Source organism: Xiphophorus hellerii, chromosome 7 (assembly GCF_003331165.1).
Source record: "Xiphophorus hellerii strain 12219 chromosome 7, Xiphophorus_hellerii-4.1, whole genome shotgun sequence".
NCBI lineage: Eukaryota > Metazoa > Chordata > Actinopteri > Cyprinodontiformes > Poeciliidae > Xiphophorus > Xiphophorus hellerii.
This window is the reverse complement of record NC_045678.1, coordinates 13,060,197-13,077,819: the sequence shown is the minus strand read 5'-3', so window position 1 is coordinate 13,077,819 and position 17,623 is coordinate 13,060,197. Positions and strand designations below refer to the sequence as shown.

The 17,623-nt window shown below is 37.0% G+C and overlaps 2 protein-coding genes across 2 annotated transcripts; one reads left to right on the top strand and one right to left on the bottom strand.

Annotated features, from left to right (window-relative positions):
* Positions 1 to 173: 173 nt before the first annotated feature.
* On the bottom strand, positions 174 to 9,914 carry LOC116722682 (T-cell surface glycoprotein CD3 zeta chain). The gene is made up of 8 exons (XM_032566873.1): positions 9,704 to 9,914; positions 7,196 to 7,344; positions 2,226 to 2,320; positions 1,267 to 1,299; positions 1,107 to 1,130; positions 960 to 1,019; positions 852 to 881; positions 174 to 660 (listed from the first exon to the last, which is right to left on the bottom strand). The coding sequence occupies exons 2-8, from the start codon at positions 7,299 to 7,301 to the stop codon at positions 583 to 585; spliced, it is 426 nt and encodes a 141-aa protein (XP_032422764.1). The 5' UTR covers positions 7,302 to 7,344; positions 9,704 to 9,914; the 3' UTR covers positions 174 to 582.
* Positions 9,915 to 9,988: 74 nt separating this feature from the next.
* Positions 9,989 to 16,654, top strand: lamp1b (lysosomal associated membrane protein 1b). Its single transcript, XM_032566872.1, has 6 exons — positions 9,989 to 10,356; positions 14,210 to 14,403; positions 14,483 to 14,611; positions 14,730 to 14,796; positions 15,542 to 15,712; positions 15,800 to 16,654. The coding sequence occupies exons 1-6, from the start codon at positions 10,296 to 10,298 to the stop codon at positions 15,937 to 15,939; spliced, it is 762 nt and encodes a 253-aa protein (XP_032422763.1). The 5' UTR covers positions 9,989 to 10,295; the 3' UTR covers positions 15,940 to 16,654.
* Positions 16,655 to 17,623: the final 969 nt, after the last annotated feature.

Below are 17,623 nucleotides of genomic sequence, written 5' to 3'. Positions count from 1 at the left end.
GTCAAGCTCTTTGCCCCAGAGTGCTATTGCAAAATAATCTCTTAAAATGTTCTTGCTGTGTGGCTTTTTCAGCCCATGTAATGACATTCACCAGCTTCAGCCAAGGTTTTTTACAAGATGTTTTGCTTTTTCACAGGCTGAATCAGTTTTATTACTGTGAAGATCAATAGCTCTCAGTTTTGAGTTGCCTTCATTTTACTCAAATGAGAATCAAACCAGTAGGTGTGTTTAAACTTCTGGGTTTGAAGAAGGTAAAAATGTCATTATTCAGCTATTTAGCAAATAGAAACAACTTAAGAAGCTGACATAAGACAGGGAATGTTTAGTCTGATTTAATGCCAGACAGTGAAGAAAAAAGGTCGTCTTGTTTTACACAGCGCATAACTATCTGTTCTCATCGGTACAAAACCTCATGTCTCCCAAAAATCCAACCACGTTTTATCTAACGAACCACAAAATAAATGAAGTGCTTATCGATACAAAAAAGCGAAGAGAAAAGGAAAGCCTTTACATAAAAAAACAGGCAGTAATCTTCCATTCATCTCAGCTGCAATGAACTTTTCTGTTTCTGTAACTGCGTCGCTACGGAGCTGCAGAGGGCCGAGGGCTGGTGGGAACAGATTCATACGGATCCTTATCCTTCGGCTTGCCCTGGCTCTTCTGCAGAGAAGAGAGACGAACTGCATTAAAATATGTTACAAGTCTACATAATTTAAAACATTATTGAATATTCCAAGCTTGATTTCACTGTTCTGATGGCCTAAAATGAATTTGCCATGTCTCTTAATCTTCCCAAAATTTTCTGAAGATTCAGAGTCTTTAGTATCACACAGGTCAGCAGGCTGGCTTACCTTAGCTCTCTTCTTCCTGTCACTTTTTCCCTAAGAGGACAAAACACCATTGTGAAAAATGAAGAAGGTGAACAAGTGTGAATTTGTTCATTCAAGTTCTAAGCACACCTTTGCTTTTTTGGGGTCAAGCATATCATAAGCATCAGTGTCCTTTGGCCTCTCGAGTTCCTAAAACCAAATGAAATAATCGATAAGTAGATGAGAACACAATTACCAAAAATCTGATTATTGAAACTGTGAGAATGCTGACGTTACCTGGTAAATGCCCCCCTTTTCTCCCTTCATTTTAAAAGAGAAGAATAAAAGTTAAGATCAAATGAAAAGTACATAGTTTATATGAAAAGTTGAATAACCATCACCAGCTCTATTTGAATAAAAAGTCATTAGAGAGATGATTTGAAGTTTGGATACTTACAGGCTCCGGTTGAACTCGTGGCATTTTGGAGAACTGAACCAGGATGAAACAAACAGAAATATTAAATCTAACATTTCAACCACCTTTACAATCAAATGAAGCCTTTCCATCAAAGTATAACAGGAATACAGCATAAACATTTTCTGTAGCCCACTGTATGATCACAGGGTGAAGTTCAGCAACAAGTTCTTCCAGGATTGTGGATCTCTGCAGCTCCTCCAGAGTTACCTGTGCTGCTTCTCGCACGTCATGTTTGATCTGCCAGTTTAGGCGAATGTCAATCTCTTGGTAGGTTTGCATTTGTGCCTTCATCACATTTTTTGATGATGAATTGAGTGTTGAGATGTTCAAAGCTTGGCATGTTGTTTGGCAACCTGACCTCAGACCTCTCATCAGCTTTCGTCCTGACGCGTCAGCTCTGTTCTTTGCTCTGCACGACGCTGTTTGTTTACTTATATTCTCCGAGTTTTATGTTTACACACCAACATTTTTGGAAGAACAGAAATATGTTGATTTTTAACCATAAATGTCCTTCCATCCACTTTTGCTTGGATGATGTTATATTCCTGTGTATTCTACAAATTAGATGTTAATATTTCAATACGAAGGATAAATATCTATTTAATTCAATATGTCTAAAACATGTATGGAGGTAGAATTGTCAGATATAATTGATTCATAAAGCTTATTGGATTTTTGCTTTGTAGTTAATTTAACTATAGTCTGCCTCTATCAGAAGACGAAATGAAACGAAAATGTGAAATCTCATTTTAAAATATTTGATCATTTTCTTATCAGTTATTGCAGACATTCACCTCTGTTGTTTCTCCTACACTGAGAAATATTTTTTTACATTTTTGACCATCAAATAATCATAATCACAATCAAGTTTCCACCGACTGACACTTATCTCTCATTTGAAACGCTCTGAAATGTGGTCCACCTTTGCTGAAACTCACTTTTTCTCTGAAGAACAGCGCCGTTGCAGCAATACAGTAAACCATCAGAAACGCGTCCAGAAAGTAGCAGATGACCGGATCAGTGAAAAAAGTTTCTGCAGAAGAAACAAACAGAAAACAGAGACAGGTAGTTACACGACTGTTTCGACCTGTGCGCAACTGTATCATGTTTGCAACAGAAGAATACATGAAGTTACAAATTAAGATATTTGTGCAGTGGACGATCCGTTTTGGGTTGGGTGTCATGTTGCAGAGTGAATTTGGAAGAGATAAGCAGTCTCATTGATGGTACAACATGATAGTAAAATGCTTGCAGTGTGCTGAAGGAAGGGAACTTTTTGATCTATGACCAAGTTTCAAATTTGGCTTACAGCCCCTAGCACTCTATGATGTGTTTCACACAGCACGCAACGCTGATATCTGCAGAAAACCACTATTGAGCTCTCAAACTGTCTTTTCCGTCTAATTATCTAAACTTTATGCTAAATGCTTATGCTGCTATTTTTGTCCATCACAGTTATTGTGCTCTTCACTCATTTGCTGGTGTTGCTTTAGCTGCAGGACTTTGCTTGCGGGTGTTTCTGCAGTGATCTTCTCTCTTGCAGAGGAAGTTCTGCTGATGTGTCAAACACCTTTCCGATCCCAGATTGACCTACTTGAAATTTGTTGTTGTTTCTCGTTCAGTTTAATCGGGCCGTTTCTGTTTCAGTTCACGATTTAGGTTCAGTTTTCACTTTCCTAAGCAAAAATCCCGGTAGTCATGTTCTGAATTGTACATTTTGAAAGTCTGTGTTCACAGGAAGCAGCTCTTTTTTTTCTACAATAGCACCCAAGCAAGGGTTTGAGCTTTTTTTTTTATTTACTGTATTTTTTTCCTGAAGCAAAATCTATACTAACTGCATTATGTTATTTTTAGATCTCTGAGTCTTCATACAAAATCTGATTACAAATAAAAGAATCATTACATACAGCCATTTAAGAGACACTGTGCTTTTTTAGAAACAGAAACACAGGAAGAAACTATAAATGGACCCGTTTGTGTGTGTGAACTAGATGGAAGCAAAGGGCATTAAAGCGAGACGGATGAGAAAACTGAGAGAGACCCCTTCAGAACAGGAAATAAGAAAACTACATATCTGCAGCTGAAAACCTTAAATGTCTTCCTGTCAGTGCGATGGGCTGCTGTGAGGTTTCTGTGAGGCTCTTTTATCTTGGTGTGCGGTTGGAACAGCAGCCTTGTAGTGAGAAAGAGGACAGCCGCGGCAGATTCAGAGGCTTTAACGTCTTTCTCTCAATCATCTGAAGTTGCTGCAGAGCGCAACAGTTCTTCCATTCAAAAGTTATTTTTATGCTTCTAAAAGCAACAACGGTGTCATTTCTGCTTCAATGAACACATGGTTGGAAAGCTAAACTTAATAGCAGTGATGCTAACGTTTGGACCTTATCTTGTTTTGTCATCTGGAAATGTGCGCACTGATATTGTGTTGTAAAATGTTTTGTTTGGTTTTTTTTTTGTTGTTTTTTTTTGCAGCCTGAAATCATCAGCATTGTATGGAGGCTCTGTTTGTTGTGACTTAATATAATTTTCTTCATAAACTTAACCTGGTTTTAATTAAGCTCCGTATGACAAAGAGTTTGATATTATGTGGCTGTTGTTATAACTCGTTCATCACTGTTTGTATCTTCGACATATTTTTGCAGTCTAAGCAAATGAAGCCAGAGATCAGGTGTTAGAAAACCCAAAGACTTTCCTGTCTCAGAAGAGGCTCTGGCTCCACCAGATCACCAACCAGTTCTGAGGATGAACCTCCATATCATCTTCATGGTGGAAGGCTTTTTTTTTTCTTTACTGAACAGCTAGCTAAATTTTCAACAGCAGAAACTGGTGTTTTACCAACACTAAGTGCTTAATAAACATGATTTGATTTAAAAATAACTGGACATAATTTATTCCCCTTGTTAATCTACCATTTCTCTTTCATACATTTTATTTGTTGTTGGCTTTCAGGGCCCTGTGATGGACTGGTGACCTGTCCAGGGTGAACCTCGCCGCTCATTTGATGGCTGCTGGAGATGAGCACCACCAGCCCCCCTCACCATCCTGCAAGGATCAGCATGTTCAGATCATGGATGGAAAGATTTTAAGGTAGTTTGTCTCACTTACTGTAAGTCCACACTTAAAACAACTTCATAGTTGATGGCAGCATCAACTGATTCTATGATATTGACGACTATTTCTTTCTACTTCTAACATAAACAGGCAAAGAAGTCACCCAGAAATGTTTTTCCACTCCAGGCATCCGGTCCCAATCATCATCAGTTCTGATGTCACATACATTGCGAGTCCGCAACGTCTTAAAACTGTAAGTCTTATTTTTTCCTTTGCCATTTTTCTGTACTCTTTAAAATGCAAGTGCGTTCTCTGTTTAATTGCTCTATTGTTCTTTTTTGTAGGTTTCTGTAAAGTGCAGTGAATGGAAATGTTCTGTCGTAGATCCTCACTGTTCTTAGGAAGGAGAAATGTCAGTTTGTCTGCAGTAATACAGGAATACTGTGACATTGTATTAAAACAATACTGTGCCTTTGGTGAAACATTTTTCACATTTCCTCTAAAGTGAACCTATTGTTTTATTGTGCTAATTTTCATAAGCATGTTGTCTGTAAACTTTTAATGTATTGACAATTTCTACAATTCAACATAACACCTGTTAGGAACATACCAACAGGTGTCATGAAGTGTCATTCGGTAAATAATGACACTTTTAATGAGAAGTTGCTTTAAAAGTTGGATGACAGGTGTTATGTTTATGACAGTGTCATGTCAGTCTTATGCACACCCCGTCAAATAAAGTGTTACCAAAATGGTAATATATTGAAAGCACAATATATGCTTTCAACATATTGAAAGCATATATTAACTAACTAACTAACTGTAATTAGTTTCACTTGGAAAGTGTGTTGTAATTGATCCTTCTGTGTTCTGGTAACCTGATGTGTTTGCAGTACTGTAGTGTGTATGAAGCATGTAATGCATAAAGTGGCGAACAGAATAATAAAATACATTAAGTAACTAAAAAGTTACTTCATTAGCAATTATAATAAACCAAAAGTGTAATTGTAACATACTGTAATCACACTACTAATATATAAAATATGTAATGCCAATATACTTAAAATACATTCTAAGTATATTTTAAATGTAATTCAATCACAAAAATAGTACACTCAAAATATACTAATCAAGCACTATATTACATAAAAAGCAATATACTTATAGTATACTAAGTTCAACTTAAGTTGTCCAAAAAAAGTATGTTGAAGTATGCATAGTACATTTTAAATTGTACTTTAATACAATTTAAATACTACTAAAATACAATAAGCACAAAATTAGTTGTTCTAAAATGTCACACTTTAAGTTAACTAATCCTAAGTGAACTTGAAGTATACTCATGATTAGCCTGACTTAAAGTATAGAACAGTCTAGAACAAGCCATAGAACAGTCCATGTTCTATGGCTTTTATTTTTTTTTGTCACATTTAAATGTATGAGGTTATCAAACAAATTTAAATATCAGACAAGGACAACTTGACTAAATACAAACTGCAGCTTTGAAATAGTTATATAATTTACTCAAAGATAATAAAGTTGGCTGGTCTATCTTTGGTAGCAACTATTGCCCTCAAGTGTTTGTGATACATGGCAATGAGTCTTTTATGTCACTGATTTTTCTATTTCAGTCACTTTGGAGAGGTTTTCTTTGTATAAACTGCCTGTTCAGCAGTGGCTTTTCCATCTTTCTATTCAAAAACAGCGATGTGCCATTAATTATAAAAATATTGATCAGACTCCTCACATTTCCGGATCTTAGTGGTTGTCGCAAGCTAATAACTTCAATATTTAGCTGATCGCATGATCACTTTTAACTCTCTGAATATAATTTAATTTAATATAGTCTTTAAAAGTATAACTGTGATCACAGTAAAGTAGGCCAAAAATAAATATCAGGACTTAGAGCATCTCTTTGATTGTTTTTCTCTTCTTTTTTTATCTATAACTTAAAATAGAAAGTCTGTGAGAAATCTAAATCATATCTCCTCCTAAAAGCAAATGTGAATCAACGAAACAAAACAAAAAATACCACAACATAAAATCTTCTTAGAGTTGCATCTTTTAAGAGTTTCATGCAAAACGCAGGGATAAAATTACCAGTCTGGCAATTGTATCCCTTTGCAATAGGAAATGTACTTTTATATATGTATATATATATACTTTTCAAAAGGAAATATACTTTTGAATTTCCGTAACAAATGTAATTTTGGATTATCAGATAAGTGCTCAATCATATTTCTGTATCTTCTTTCTTGTTTTATCAGCTTTTTGTAAAATACAAAACTGAACATGGAAATGAATCTTAAACCAATAAAAACAAAGTAAATTTGCACTCAAGATAAAAAGCATCAGTGTGACAGTAAAGAAATACAACAAGATAAATTATCTAATCAGGGGTCTCAAACTCCAGTCCTTAAGGGCCGCTGTCCTGCAACTTTTAGATGTGCCTCTGCTGCACCACACCTGAATAGAATAATTAGGTCATTTAGGCTCTGGAGAACTGATCTACACAAGGAGGAGGTAATTAAGCCATTTCATTCCAGCGTTTTGTACCTGTGGCACATCTAAAAACTGCAGGACAGCGGCCCTCGAGGACCGGAGTTTGAGACCCCTAATGTTTCAGAGTGCTGAGTTTTGTTGATCCGATGTCGATCGTAAGGGTCACGCTGAAAGTTCAGGCAAGGTGTGAAAACTTATTTAAATTAACATGATTTTTGGGAAACAAAATTAATTCGGAGCTCAGTTTTTATAGTTAACGTGACATAAATCTTAATCACAAATGCCAAAATCCAAAGAACATTTTGTCACAAGCTCAGAAAAGTTAGTTTGACAAAAACTTTCTTTTTGGTTCACTTACCTTCACAGCAAACAGGCATGAACAGTGCAAAGAGCACAAACACGCCTGTCATCCATGAATCCATGCCTCTGTCTGTCAGTAAAAATAAATGTTTTCCTCTTTTCATCAAGCAGCTGCAAGCCGCCTCACGGTATCGTCTGGTCCCTCTGCTGAGAGAAACAGGCTGAATGACAACCTACTAGTGGACTGAGACAGTAAACTACAAAGCTGTGTTGCAATCCTGAACACCCACCGCTGGTCTCGCCTGCTCTGTTCATTTGATCTGCTCAGAATCTGCATTTACAGACTAAACATTGCCACCTTGAGGGTCTCAACTCAGGTTATGCCTCTAAACTGTACGTACAGGCTTATTATTAAATTAATTCTGGATACAAATAATAGCTAGTGGAGTTAGAGCTAATTAACTTGGTTGCAAGAGAGGAATAAAATGCTCAAGTTTTTGTCTTCAAATCGTGCAAAGTAACGACCTCTGTCTATCGGAACGTCTTCACCACCTTTGAGGATATTCAACATTCAAGAAACTTCAGCTGAGCTCTCTTTTTGGCAACAGGAAAACCAAAGAATATAATTGTTCAAAAGGAATAAACTAAAAAAAAACAAAAACTAATTTATTTATTTTGCAAATGAAAATAAAACGAATGAAAGAAAATAATATTTTTTTCCTTCACTGTAGGATAAAAAATGGCATTGCAATAAACAGACTGTTATTTTTTTTTTTTAAATGACAAGAGAAAAGGTTTTGCTCCAAATAAAACCTACATAGTCAGTGTACTGTAAGCATTTATCAAGCACAAAAAGATGGAGGCAGGCTCATCTGACTTCTCTATGTTATTCAAATATCTGCAACTCTAAAGGTCAGGAGAAATGTTAAATGTTAGTTAAATGTTAGTGGGTTTGTGTTGAGGAAAGAGAAACAGTTCAGCATTCTTCCAAAGCCTTGTACATTTCTGAAGTTGCACAATCACACCGATTTGAAGAAAACACCTAAACTGGCTGCAGGCAGATATTATAAGTATCGCAAGAAATCCTGGTGTGTTTGGGATCAATATGAGGGTAACAAGTCAAAAATTGATTTGTAAATAAATGTGTACCTATGGAAAATGCTGCGTGTGGAAAAAGTTTGCAATTTAACTAAGGAAAATCTGGCTATTAACCTTAGTGCCTGATGTTAAGCTGAGTCTAATTGCTGATGAGAATGTGCAAAGGCGACCATGATGTCTAAGATAGGCAGGAAGGTGGGAACAAGTTGTTTCCTTGAGTTACAAGAGAAAAATAATTATAGAAGAAACCCAATTTTTGTTTTTTCAAAATATTCTTGATACAAGCTTTGAAAGGTACGTTTTCATCAATTACATCCCCCAAATATTTGTAAGAAGATACAAGCTCAACAGAGGAACCATTAAAGGATAAAATACAGGGCAGAACCTGTGTAGCCTCAGTTTCCTGTTCCTAGGTGACATGAACAGCACCAGGTGTGGTTTCTGCTGCTGTTTCAAGGTTTGACGTGTCAAGTTATCAGTGAAATTCTGCACATATCTTGGTTTGTAATAAGTATTTGCGCAACTGTTTCCATCATGTGAATTTAGTCAAACTTTTCTCCTCTGACATCATGGAACAGTCGGATGTCTTCTTTTTTCCAGGCAATCTCTATAAGCTGGATAGGTGGTTATTGTTTGTGAAAATCCCAGTAGCAGTTTCTGAAATACACAGTTCAGACAATCAGCCTAAAACCGCCGCGCCATCTTAGAAATCAATCGAATCCCCTTTTCTCCCTGATTCTAAATCTCATTAAACTTCAAGAAGTCTCCTCGCTTGTCTAGATTCAGAAATGTAAATATTTACTGCTGAGAATACTGATTTCCTGTTTGTCTTGACAGCAAATTGAACAACTGTCTCTGGTAAATTCCCCAGAGAGTGTATCATTTTGAGCATGTTTTTTGTTTTTGCTTCTATAATTGATAAAATGGCTTCCTAACTAATAGCCAGTTTCATGGAGTTTTGTTTTTATGAGTGCTTCTGCATCAATAATTAGCTGAATAACTTTCTTTTTGACTAAAATAGCATCACTGTTGGATAATGTTTCCTGTCCCAGCTCCTTCAGTGACAGACCACTGTATCCACAGCAGACACAGGATTATTATCGCAGATTCTTTCTCCATGCAGTTCTAGGATCTATAACATCACTGCTCCCAACAAACTCCGTAAATGTTTAAATCCCTCCTGTTTTTGCATTAGTTTCCCCCCTTTTTTCTTAACAGTGCTTTTTTACGCACAAATACACATAAACATTTTGTTGCTTTAATGCAGATATTCATGCACAATTTGTAATTTTAAAATCATCCCACTCACTTGCACATTTCCCTTAAATGGACTGTATTATTTTTAATATATGTGCAGCTTTACTTTTCCTATTTCGTCAATTTGCACTTCCTGAACACTTTTGTCTTCATCTTCTCTTTTTATATATATATTTTTTACCTTAGTATGAATAAGCATACTTCTATTTACCTCTAACTTGGTGCTGGTGCTTCTGAATTTCCTCACTTTAGGACAATAAAAAATATTTCTATTATATTCTACTGTATTTGTAATGAAAGATTTGCCAGGCCTTCTAGGTATGTGTTTTCTCCATCTCGACTGTTTCATAATCAGAGCCTGGCTCGCACCTTTACCCAGTCAGATGACCTCAAACATTGTTACACTGAGTAAATACTAGTGTTTGCTTTAAATGCTCAGGAAAATTAGATTAACTCAAAGCGGGCTCTGATGTCACGTGACTTTCTCGGCGTTTCTTAACCGAGAGTCACATGACCCTGATGTCAGCGCTAGCGGCGGTGATAAAGTGTCAAATGCGGGCTTATTGACCTCTAAACCTTTTCATGCAGACAGAAGAAATCCGAGACCAGTAAACACCGACTGTATTAGGTTTTTCTTCTCAGTAACACTGCTTTATAAGTCTTCTACTTCCGTCTGTTTTTTTGTTGTTCTCTTTTTTTTGCGACGCCAACGTTAGCCCAGCTAGCACGGCCCAGCTGACCGTAGCTAACTATCTGTTTGTTGTGATTTTTTTTTTTTTATCCCGGAGAAAAAAAAAAGAAATATGACCTCTGCTGGCGGACAGCCTTGGGGTTGGATGGGAGTGATGTTACCGCTCATTTTAGGTGAGTAATTGTTTTATGGCTTTATGACTTTACTGGAAAACAACGTTAGCAGCTCGAAAGCTGGCAGATGTTCAACCTAAATGATGAAATGTTAAAACCAAGCAAGCATGCAGACGGTTACTAATATGATGCAGTTAAAATAATAAGCAATGTTTTGACGTATGTTGTTTTTATTTACGTATTTAATGTGCTTTATGGAGTCACGTGAATTTCTGAAGCTTTCATTTTCAACCTCGCCCGCTTCTTCTCTAGTCACATGTTTTCTTTCAGGTCAGCATTAAAAAGTATAGATTGTTTTCTAAAAGTTTAAAGTATGGAGAAATGGCAATCTAATCATATCTTAATTTGTTTAATAAAAAAAAACCCCGGTATGTTAAGCTTTAAGAGTCTAAAACATTACATTACTACATGTGTCTATTGTCTCAGAGAGATCTAGAAAAACTCATCCATGCGTTTATCTTCAGTCGCATTGATTACTGCAACAGCGTCTGTCCAACAAATCAATCAAACGGCTGCAGCTGATCCGGAATGCTGCTGCTGGCGTTCTCACTAAAACCAGGAAGATGGAGCATAACGCCAGTTTTAAAGTCCCTACACTGGCTCCCTGTAGCTCAAAGAATAGACTTTAAAATACTGTTGTTAGTTTATAAATCACTGAACGGCTTAGCATCACAATACATTAAAGATCTGCTGTTGTTGTATCAACCTTCCAGACCTCTCAGGTCTTCTGGCTTTGTTCTGCTCTGCATCCCCAGAACCAGAACCAAAGGAGGAGAAGCTTCATTCAGCTTCTATAGAATAGAATAGAAGTACTTTATTCATCCCAGCAGGGAAATTACTTCGCAGTTACAGCATAGAGACAAGACACAATAACAACTACCACTGAGTAGTAGTTGTAGATAAAATAAAATATAAAATGCTATAAATTGTAAAAATATAAAATGCTGTTAATATAAAAAGCAACTAAGAGCAGTCCTTGCAAAGATTCAAAAAATGCACCACAAATCTGGAACAAACTTCCAGAAAACTGTAAAACAGCTGAAATACTGACTTCCTTTAAAACTCAACTAAAAACCCACCTCACTTTGAAATGCCTTGCTGCTGAAATGTGCTACACAAATAAAAGTTGATGGATTGATTGATGTGAAATCCTTAAATTTCATCTTTTAGATATTACCGTAAAACGTGCAACAACTGATCTGTGCCTTTTTAAAGTGGTTAAAATAGTTATGACAATGCTTTTATTTAGCAATAATGAGGTCAGGTTTGTTATTGTACAATATATTTTAACAATTTTCTTTTTTTAAACACAGCTAACATTTTCGCCTAGTAGTAAGAAAGACATTGAGCTTGCATTTTTAAATCATAAAATTAGGAACCATTAATATTTTTCAAAGAATCTTGTATTCTGCATGACCTAATTTGGCATTTGCTCATGTATTAAATCAGTAAATATTTTCATACAAGTAATCCAGATGTCAGACTATCTTCAGGCAAATCAAAAACTGTTTTGTCTGATCTTGATTTCAGCAATAAGCCCTGGCTGCATGAATTTTAAGACATATGTATTTTATCGTTTGAAATTCTCTAAACTGCAAACCACAGTAGTGATGTATTAAGCTTTTTTTTTGGCGATAGCGAAAGATGGGTAAGGCTGGGTATTAAACCTCACAGTTCAATTTCGATTCTTTGAGTCACAATTTGATTAGATTTTGATACCATTTTCAATCTACTACCCGAGTCATTCTGTCATTAAAGCCCCATAAACTCAAAGAAGAACTACTTTTACTTTTTTTCTCACATCTATATGAAGTGATATTTTTAGATAATAGTTACTATCAGTCACGAACACTTCCACTTTTTTCCAATCTATGAAAAATACTACAGAAAACAGGTTGACAAATATAAAATAGTACTTTTATTCCTAACAAGGTGATTCTGACAGGGCTAATGGCTGAGAAACAGACATGCAGTAGATGATAAACTGGAGGATGGAGCGTCTCTCAGGCCTCTGTTGGATTTTTCTGGTCATCTACTGCAGGAGTCTCCAACTCCAGTCCCTGCTGCAGCATTTAGATCAGGGGTGTCCAACTCCAGTCCTCAAGAGCTGCTGTCCTGCAGTTTTTAGATGTGCCACAGGTACAAAACACTGGAATGAAATGGCTTAATTACCTCCTCCTTGTGTAGATCAGTTCTCCAGAGCCTTAATGACCTAATTATTCTATTCAGGTGTGGTTCTGCAGAGGCACATCTAAAAGTTGCAGGGCAGTGGCCCTCCAGGACTGGAGTTTGACAGCTGTGATTTAGATGCATTCCTGCTCCAACACACCTGAATTAAATGACTGGCTCATTACCAGGCCTTTGCCAACCTTGATGTGATGCTAAGGAGGTAATTCAATCATTGGATTCAGCGTGTTGGAGCAGATAAAAGCTGCAGGAACAAAGGAATGGAGTTGGGGACCTTTGACCTACTACATGTAGATTTTTAGGCCTTCTCTTGCAAATTGCTAAGAAATGTCTTGTGGCTTAAAACTTTTGCACAGTGTGTTTAATATTAGAAGATAATTTAATTACTGTGGGTCTTTTTATCTAGTATATTTTTAAACAAAGACCTGAACTGTAGTTAAAGTAGCCGACTTTTTGAACCAAGTCAACGGTGGAAATGTTCAATGTGGTTAATTATTGGTTAAAAGTATTACTGCTATGCTCTTCTACCACAACCCAGATATCCTGTTAGTAGTTACTTGTTTTCAGTGTGTTGCATGAGATCTGGCCTTGCTTGGGTTTTTTTTTTTTTAATTTCTAACACGCTTTGCATTGCTGATTTAAATACTCAAATTAGTTGAGTTTTATCTGCTTGGCTACCATTATCCTTTCCTCCATCATGCAACCGGCGATTTGGTTGTTGCTCTTTGGTGCTTCTGCAGAGGCTGCAGCTTGCGTTGTAAATCAGGTACTCAACTAAAAGGGACTTTTGTTGTTGCCCAGATTTCTTACATTTTGTTTTATTTTTAAAATCCATTTCAAACTAAGCAGAGCTTTGAATAAATTGTGCAACCCTTAAAACGGAAGTGAAATACAGCCGTTCATCGCAGTGCAGGATAAGGATCTCCTAATCTTTCTTATAAATCGACTTTTGTCGTCGTAATTTAGTTGCTGTCGTTTTTGTGTAATAGTAATAAACACATTTCCAGTGAAGTGTATCAACACTTTGACCAAACCGTATAAATTTAATTAAAATCTCCACCTTTGGAGATACAAGGTTTCAATTTCATTTTACTCAAAAACATTAAAACAAAAATCTTTTTAACTAAGAAGATGCTTCAGAATGTTTCCAAAATCTCTGATTATGAGCAATGTTTTAACATTTTTAGCAGTATTTCAAAGTGCAGAAATGAATTTGCTCAAATCGTTTTTTGCGACATTCACATACGCGATTATGTTTAATATCATATTACATATTTCAACTAATCATGTTGATTAGTTGAAACCATAAAGAAATCATTCCTTTACATGCATTATCTGTTTGATGCTGTTGGGGAAAAAAGTATCATTTTTAGATGGTAAATCATGTTTGTTTTTATTAATAGTTTAGTTTGGAGACCCTGTGTTGATGGTTGTTTTGTTACTTGAAGTTTTATGATAAACATGTTTCTGATGATTTGGTTAAATGAGGTCATGCATGACTAGAGCTTTTTGTTTTCTTTATGGAAATGTTTTAAAAATTAACACTGTCATCTCTTTCATCATTACAAAAATAATTTTAATCGGAAAAAGTAGCATAACTTGATATTATTACGAATAATAGACGTTTAAAAAAACATAAACCAAAGTGATTCATTTTGTTTCACAGCTGCCTTCTTGCATCAGAGTTTTGCCACGGTTGCCACGCCGACGCCCGCCCAAACCACCGCTGCGCCACACAAAGACCCCGGTCGGCCCGACAGAGGGAAGTACAATGTGACCAACAGCAACAACACCGTGTGTTTACTGGCTTACATGGGCCTCCAGCTCAACATCACCTACAACTCCACCTCCCAGAACAAGGTGCCCACATGAGGCGACGGCTTAAGCGAAACCTCGGCCGCAGACGGGCAGCGACCGTAACCCTCTGATTTGTTCGCAGACCGTGCAGGAGGTGGTGAACATCAAGCCCAACGTGACGCTGGCTTCAGGCTCATGTGACGCAGACAGGGCCGTGCTGGAGCTGAAGACCGATGCAAATAAAACCGTGCTCACCTTTGTCTTCACTCAGGCGAGTCTCTGCATCATGTTGTACTTCACGCACCTCGCCACTAGATGGCAGCGGGAGCTCTATGTAAACCTGCTCATGTTGCTGTGACTTACATGGAGGTGTGGCTGTTTGTCTGCAGAATACAACGTCCAGTACGTACCACCTGAGCGAAGCATCCCTGATGACAAGTGTGTTCAATCTGAAAGGTGAGCTTCCTCCTCTGCATCTGTCTTATTGTGTGATAATTTTTTTACAGTGATGGATACATATATATTTTAATTACTGAATATGTTCTGATTGGCTCACAAGAAACACATTTTTCTTGTAAGTTTTTGAGATTAGCATTATGAAGATGAATGACAAACTAGACTATCTGTAATACTTAAGTTAAATTCATATCAATGTTTTTATATAATATTCAGTTATGGCTCAGCTTTCTGTGCTCATTAAATCCCAACAAAGTAAAAATCAAATTCCAAAGACAAACCTTATAAAGCATGCAGTCAATATCTCCCAGTAAGGGTTTACATTAATTGTATTCTTTACTATTTATCATAACTCTTAGTCCAAGCATTTTGATTTATTGTCGTCACAACAAATTCCAGTTTGTATTTTCCAAAACCTCAGACTTTCTGTATTTGTAGGCTTGTTAGTTTTATTATTTTCTTCAATGAAAATATCAATAAATATGAATTAAATTGAAAACATGACTAAATGTGGTTACATTGTTCAGTTTAATGATACAAATCATACGACTTTTTGTGACTGGTGTCGTATTACAAATGGAACCGTTTTTAAAGAGCAGCATTTGTGGGGCTATGTTTGCTGTGCCATACAGAAATGGCCATATATTTTGTTTTTTATGTTTCTACTTTACTGTTCACTGATCATGGAAAGTAGAAACTTCAGAAACGAATTTCTGCAGTTTAATGACTCCTCTGTGTTTGGCAGAGGGGAACTTCTCTGCTAAGAACAGCAGCCTGGACTTCCTGCAGGGAACGTTTGGATACTCCTACATGTGCCGCATGGAGCAAACTTTGACTGTGACCCAGAATTTGTCCATCAACACCTTCCAGGTGCAGCTGCAGCCCTTTGGGGTGTCAAGAAGCGCTTTTGGAGCAGGTAAAAAACACGCAGCGACATGCTTACGACAATGAAATGATGATCCAATAGTCTCTGATCCTTAGCGTTGTGTCGTTCCTTTCTCAGCTGTGGAGTGTCAGCTGGATGAAGACGACATGTTGATCCCCATCATAGTGGGAGCAGCTTTGGCGGGGCTCGTCCTCATCGTGCTCTTAGCCTACCTCATCGGCAGGAAGCGAAGCCACGCCGGCTACCAAACCATCTGAGCTCATGGAGCGGTTACTAGATGCCAGAGCGGGGCTTTCCCCATCCTGAATTTAACCACTCCACCTTTTCCCCCCTCTGTCCCTTCATCCTTTATCTATCTGTATGTTTACTCTTCTTCTTCGCCTTCATCATTAACACTAGACATGCGCTTTCTGAGCTGACTTCTTTCATACTAAAGGGACGCCGCTGGGGGATTGTTATGTTATGTTCTTAAAACTCTTCACTGGTACCCAGCAAAGCAGGGGATGCATGTTGATCAGAGCGTCGCGCTGCATTCTTCTATTTATGATTTTTGTGAAGGGAAGTGGGATCTGAGCAGATTACTTTTCCTTTTCTTGGGTGTCCATTTTTTTTAAAATTGGTATTACCCAAAGTTTGGTTTGTTATTTAAAAAGGGAACATTTCTGACAGTTACATTTCATTAAACGTAAACATTTCTAGGTCATGGGAGCGGTTTTGTTTGTTTTTCGGCCCAATTTGGGGTTTTGCTTGCTAAAAGGGAAAGATGTTACACTGAAATAAATATTTCAAAGTGGCCAAACACTCGTGTTGGTGTTGATCGGTGCCTTCCCAGCCGGGACACGGGTGGGATCCAGTTAAAGCCAATATCACACAGGAACTCCCTCACTCGTTCAGTGTGCTGCCATGGAAGAGACGCGTGTCTCGCATAGCCTCCATGTACTGTTACTACAACTAAAACAGGCATTGTTACAAGGTAGAATTAAATATTTATGCAATTCTTTTTTGTTTTCTCTCATCTTAATATACACATAGTGATTTAATAATAATGTTTTATTGGATTTGTTTGAACTGTTTTTTAAAAGAGAAGTCAATAAAAGTGAATGAATGAAAGATGTCTGTGTTTCATGTTTTGCCTTCATCGTTGTCGCTGGTCAGACCTGTTCCTGGTTGTTTGAACTCCCTAGATGTGAGATAACATCGCAGAGAAACATGGAACATCAGAGGATTCACAAAATGTAAATATCAGTGAAAGCAACTGTGTCGTATAACTATTGTGCAGTGTTTAGAGCAAAACTTGACTAACATTTAATAAAATTCAAAGCATTAAACCGATAGGTTGAATTCACAACTCAATTTTGCAGGATTTCTGCTAAAATTTTTGCGCTTCTTTTTTGCAATGGATGCTTTTGTATTTGAAAAACAGCTAATGATTCTTGATCAAAATTATAGATGGTATTTTATGTGGGTCATTAAATGCTTGGTGTGAAAGTTTAAATGGCTTATCAAAGACACAAAAATTAGAACAAGCTTTTAAAAAGGAGGAATATTAATACATGACTATAAAAGCTTTAAAATAAAAATCTGTAAAGTGTGATGCGCATTCATGAAGGTTTCTCAATCTGCTGTGAACATCTGGAGGTTGAAGCTCAGTCTGGTTGGATTAAGACCAACCAGACTGAGTCTCTTGATTTTAAAGTCTCTCTTGATCCTCTATTGAGCTTTGGTCTAAACTTTGTAACATAATGATTCTATTTAATTGTCTAGTTTAGTGTTTAGGGTCAATGTCTTGCAGAGTGAAACCCTGGCTGAAGGTTTGCAGCCTTTAACGGGTTTTCTTGCAGTATTTAGCTCCATCCAGCTCTGAGGAGCTTCCCCGTCCCTATGACTTTAGAAACTATTTCCTATTTTTTATGCATCAATTTCATTGTGTTCCTCTGCCAG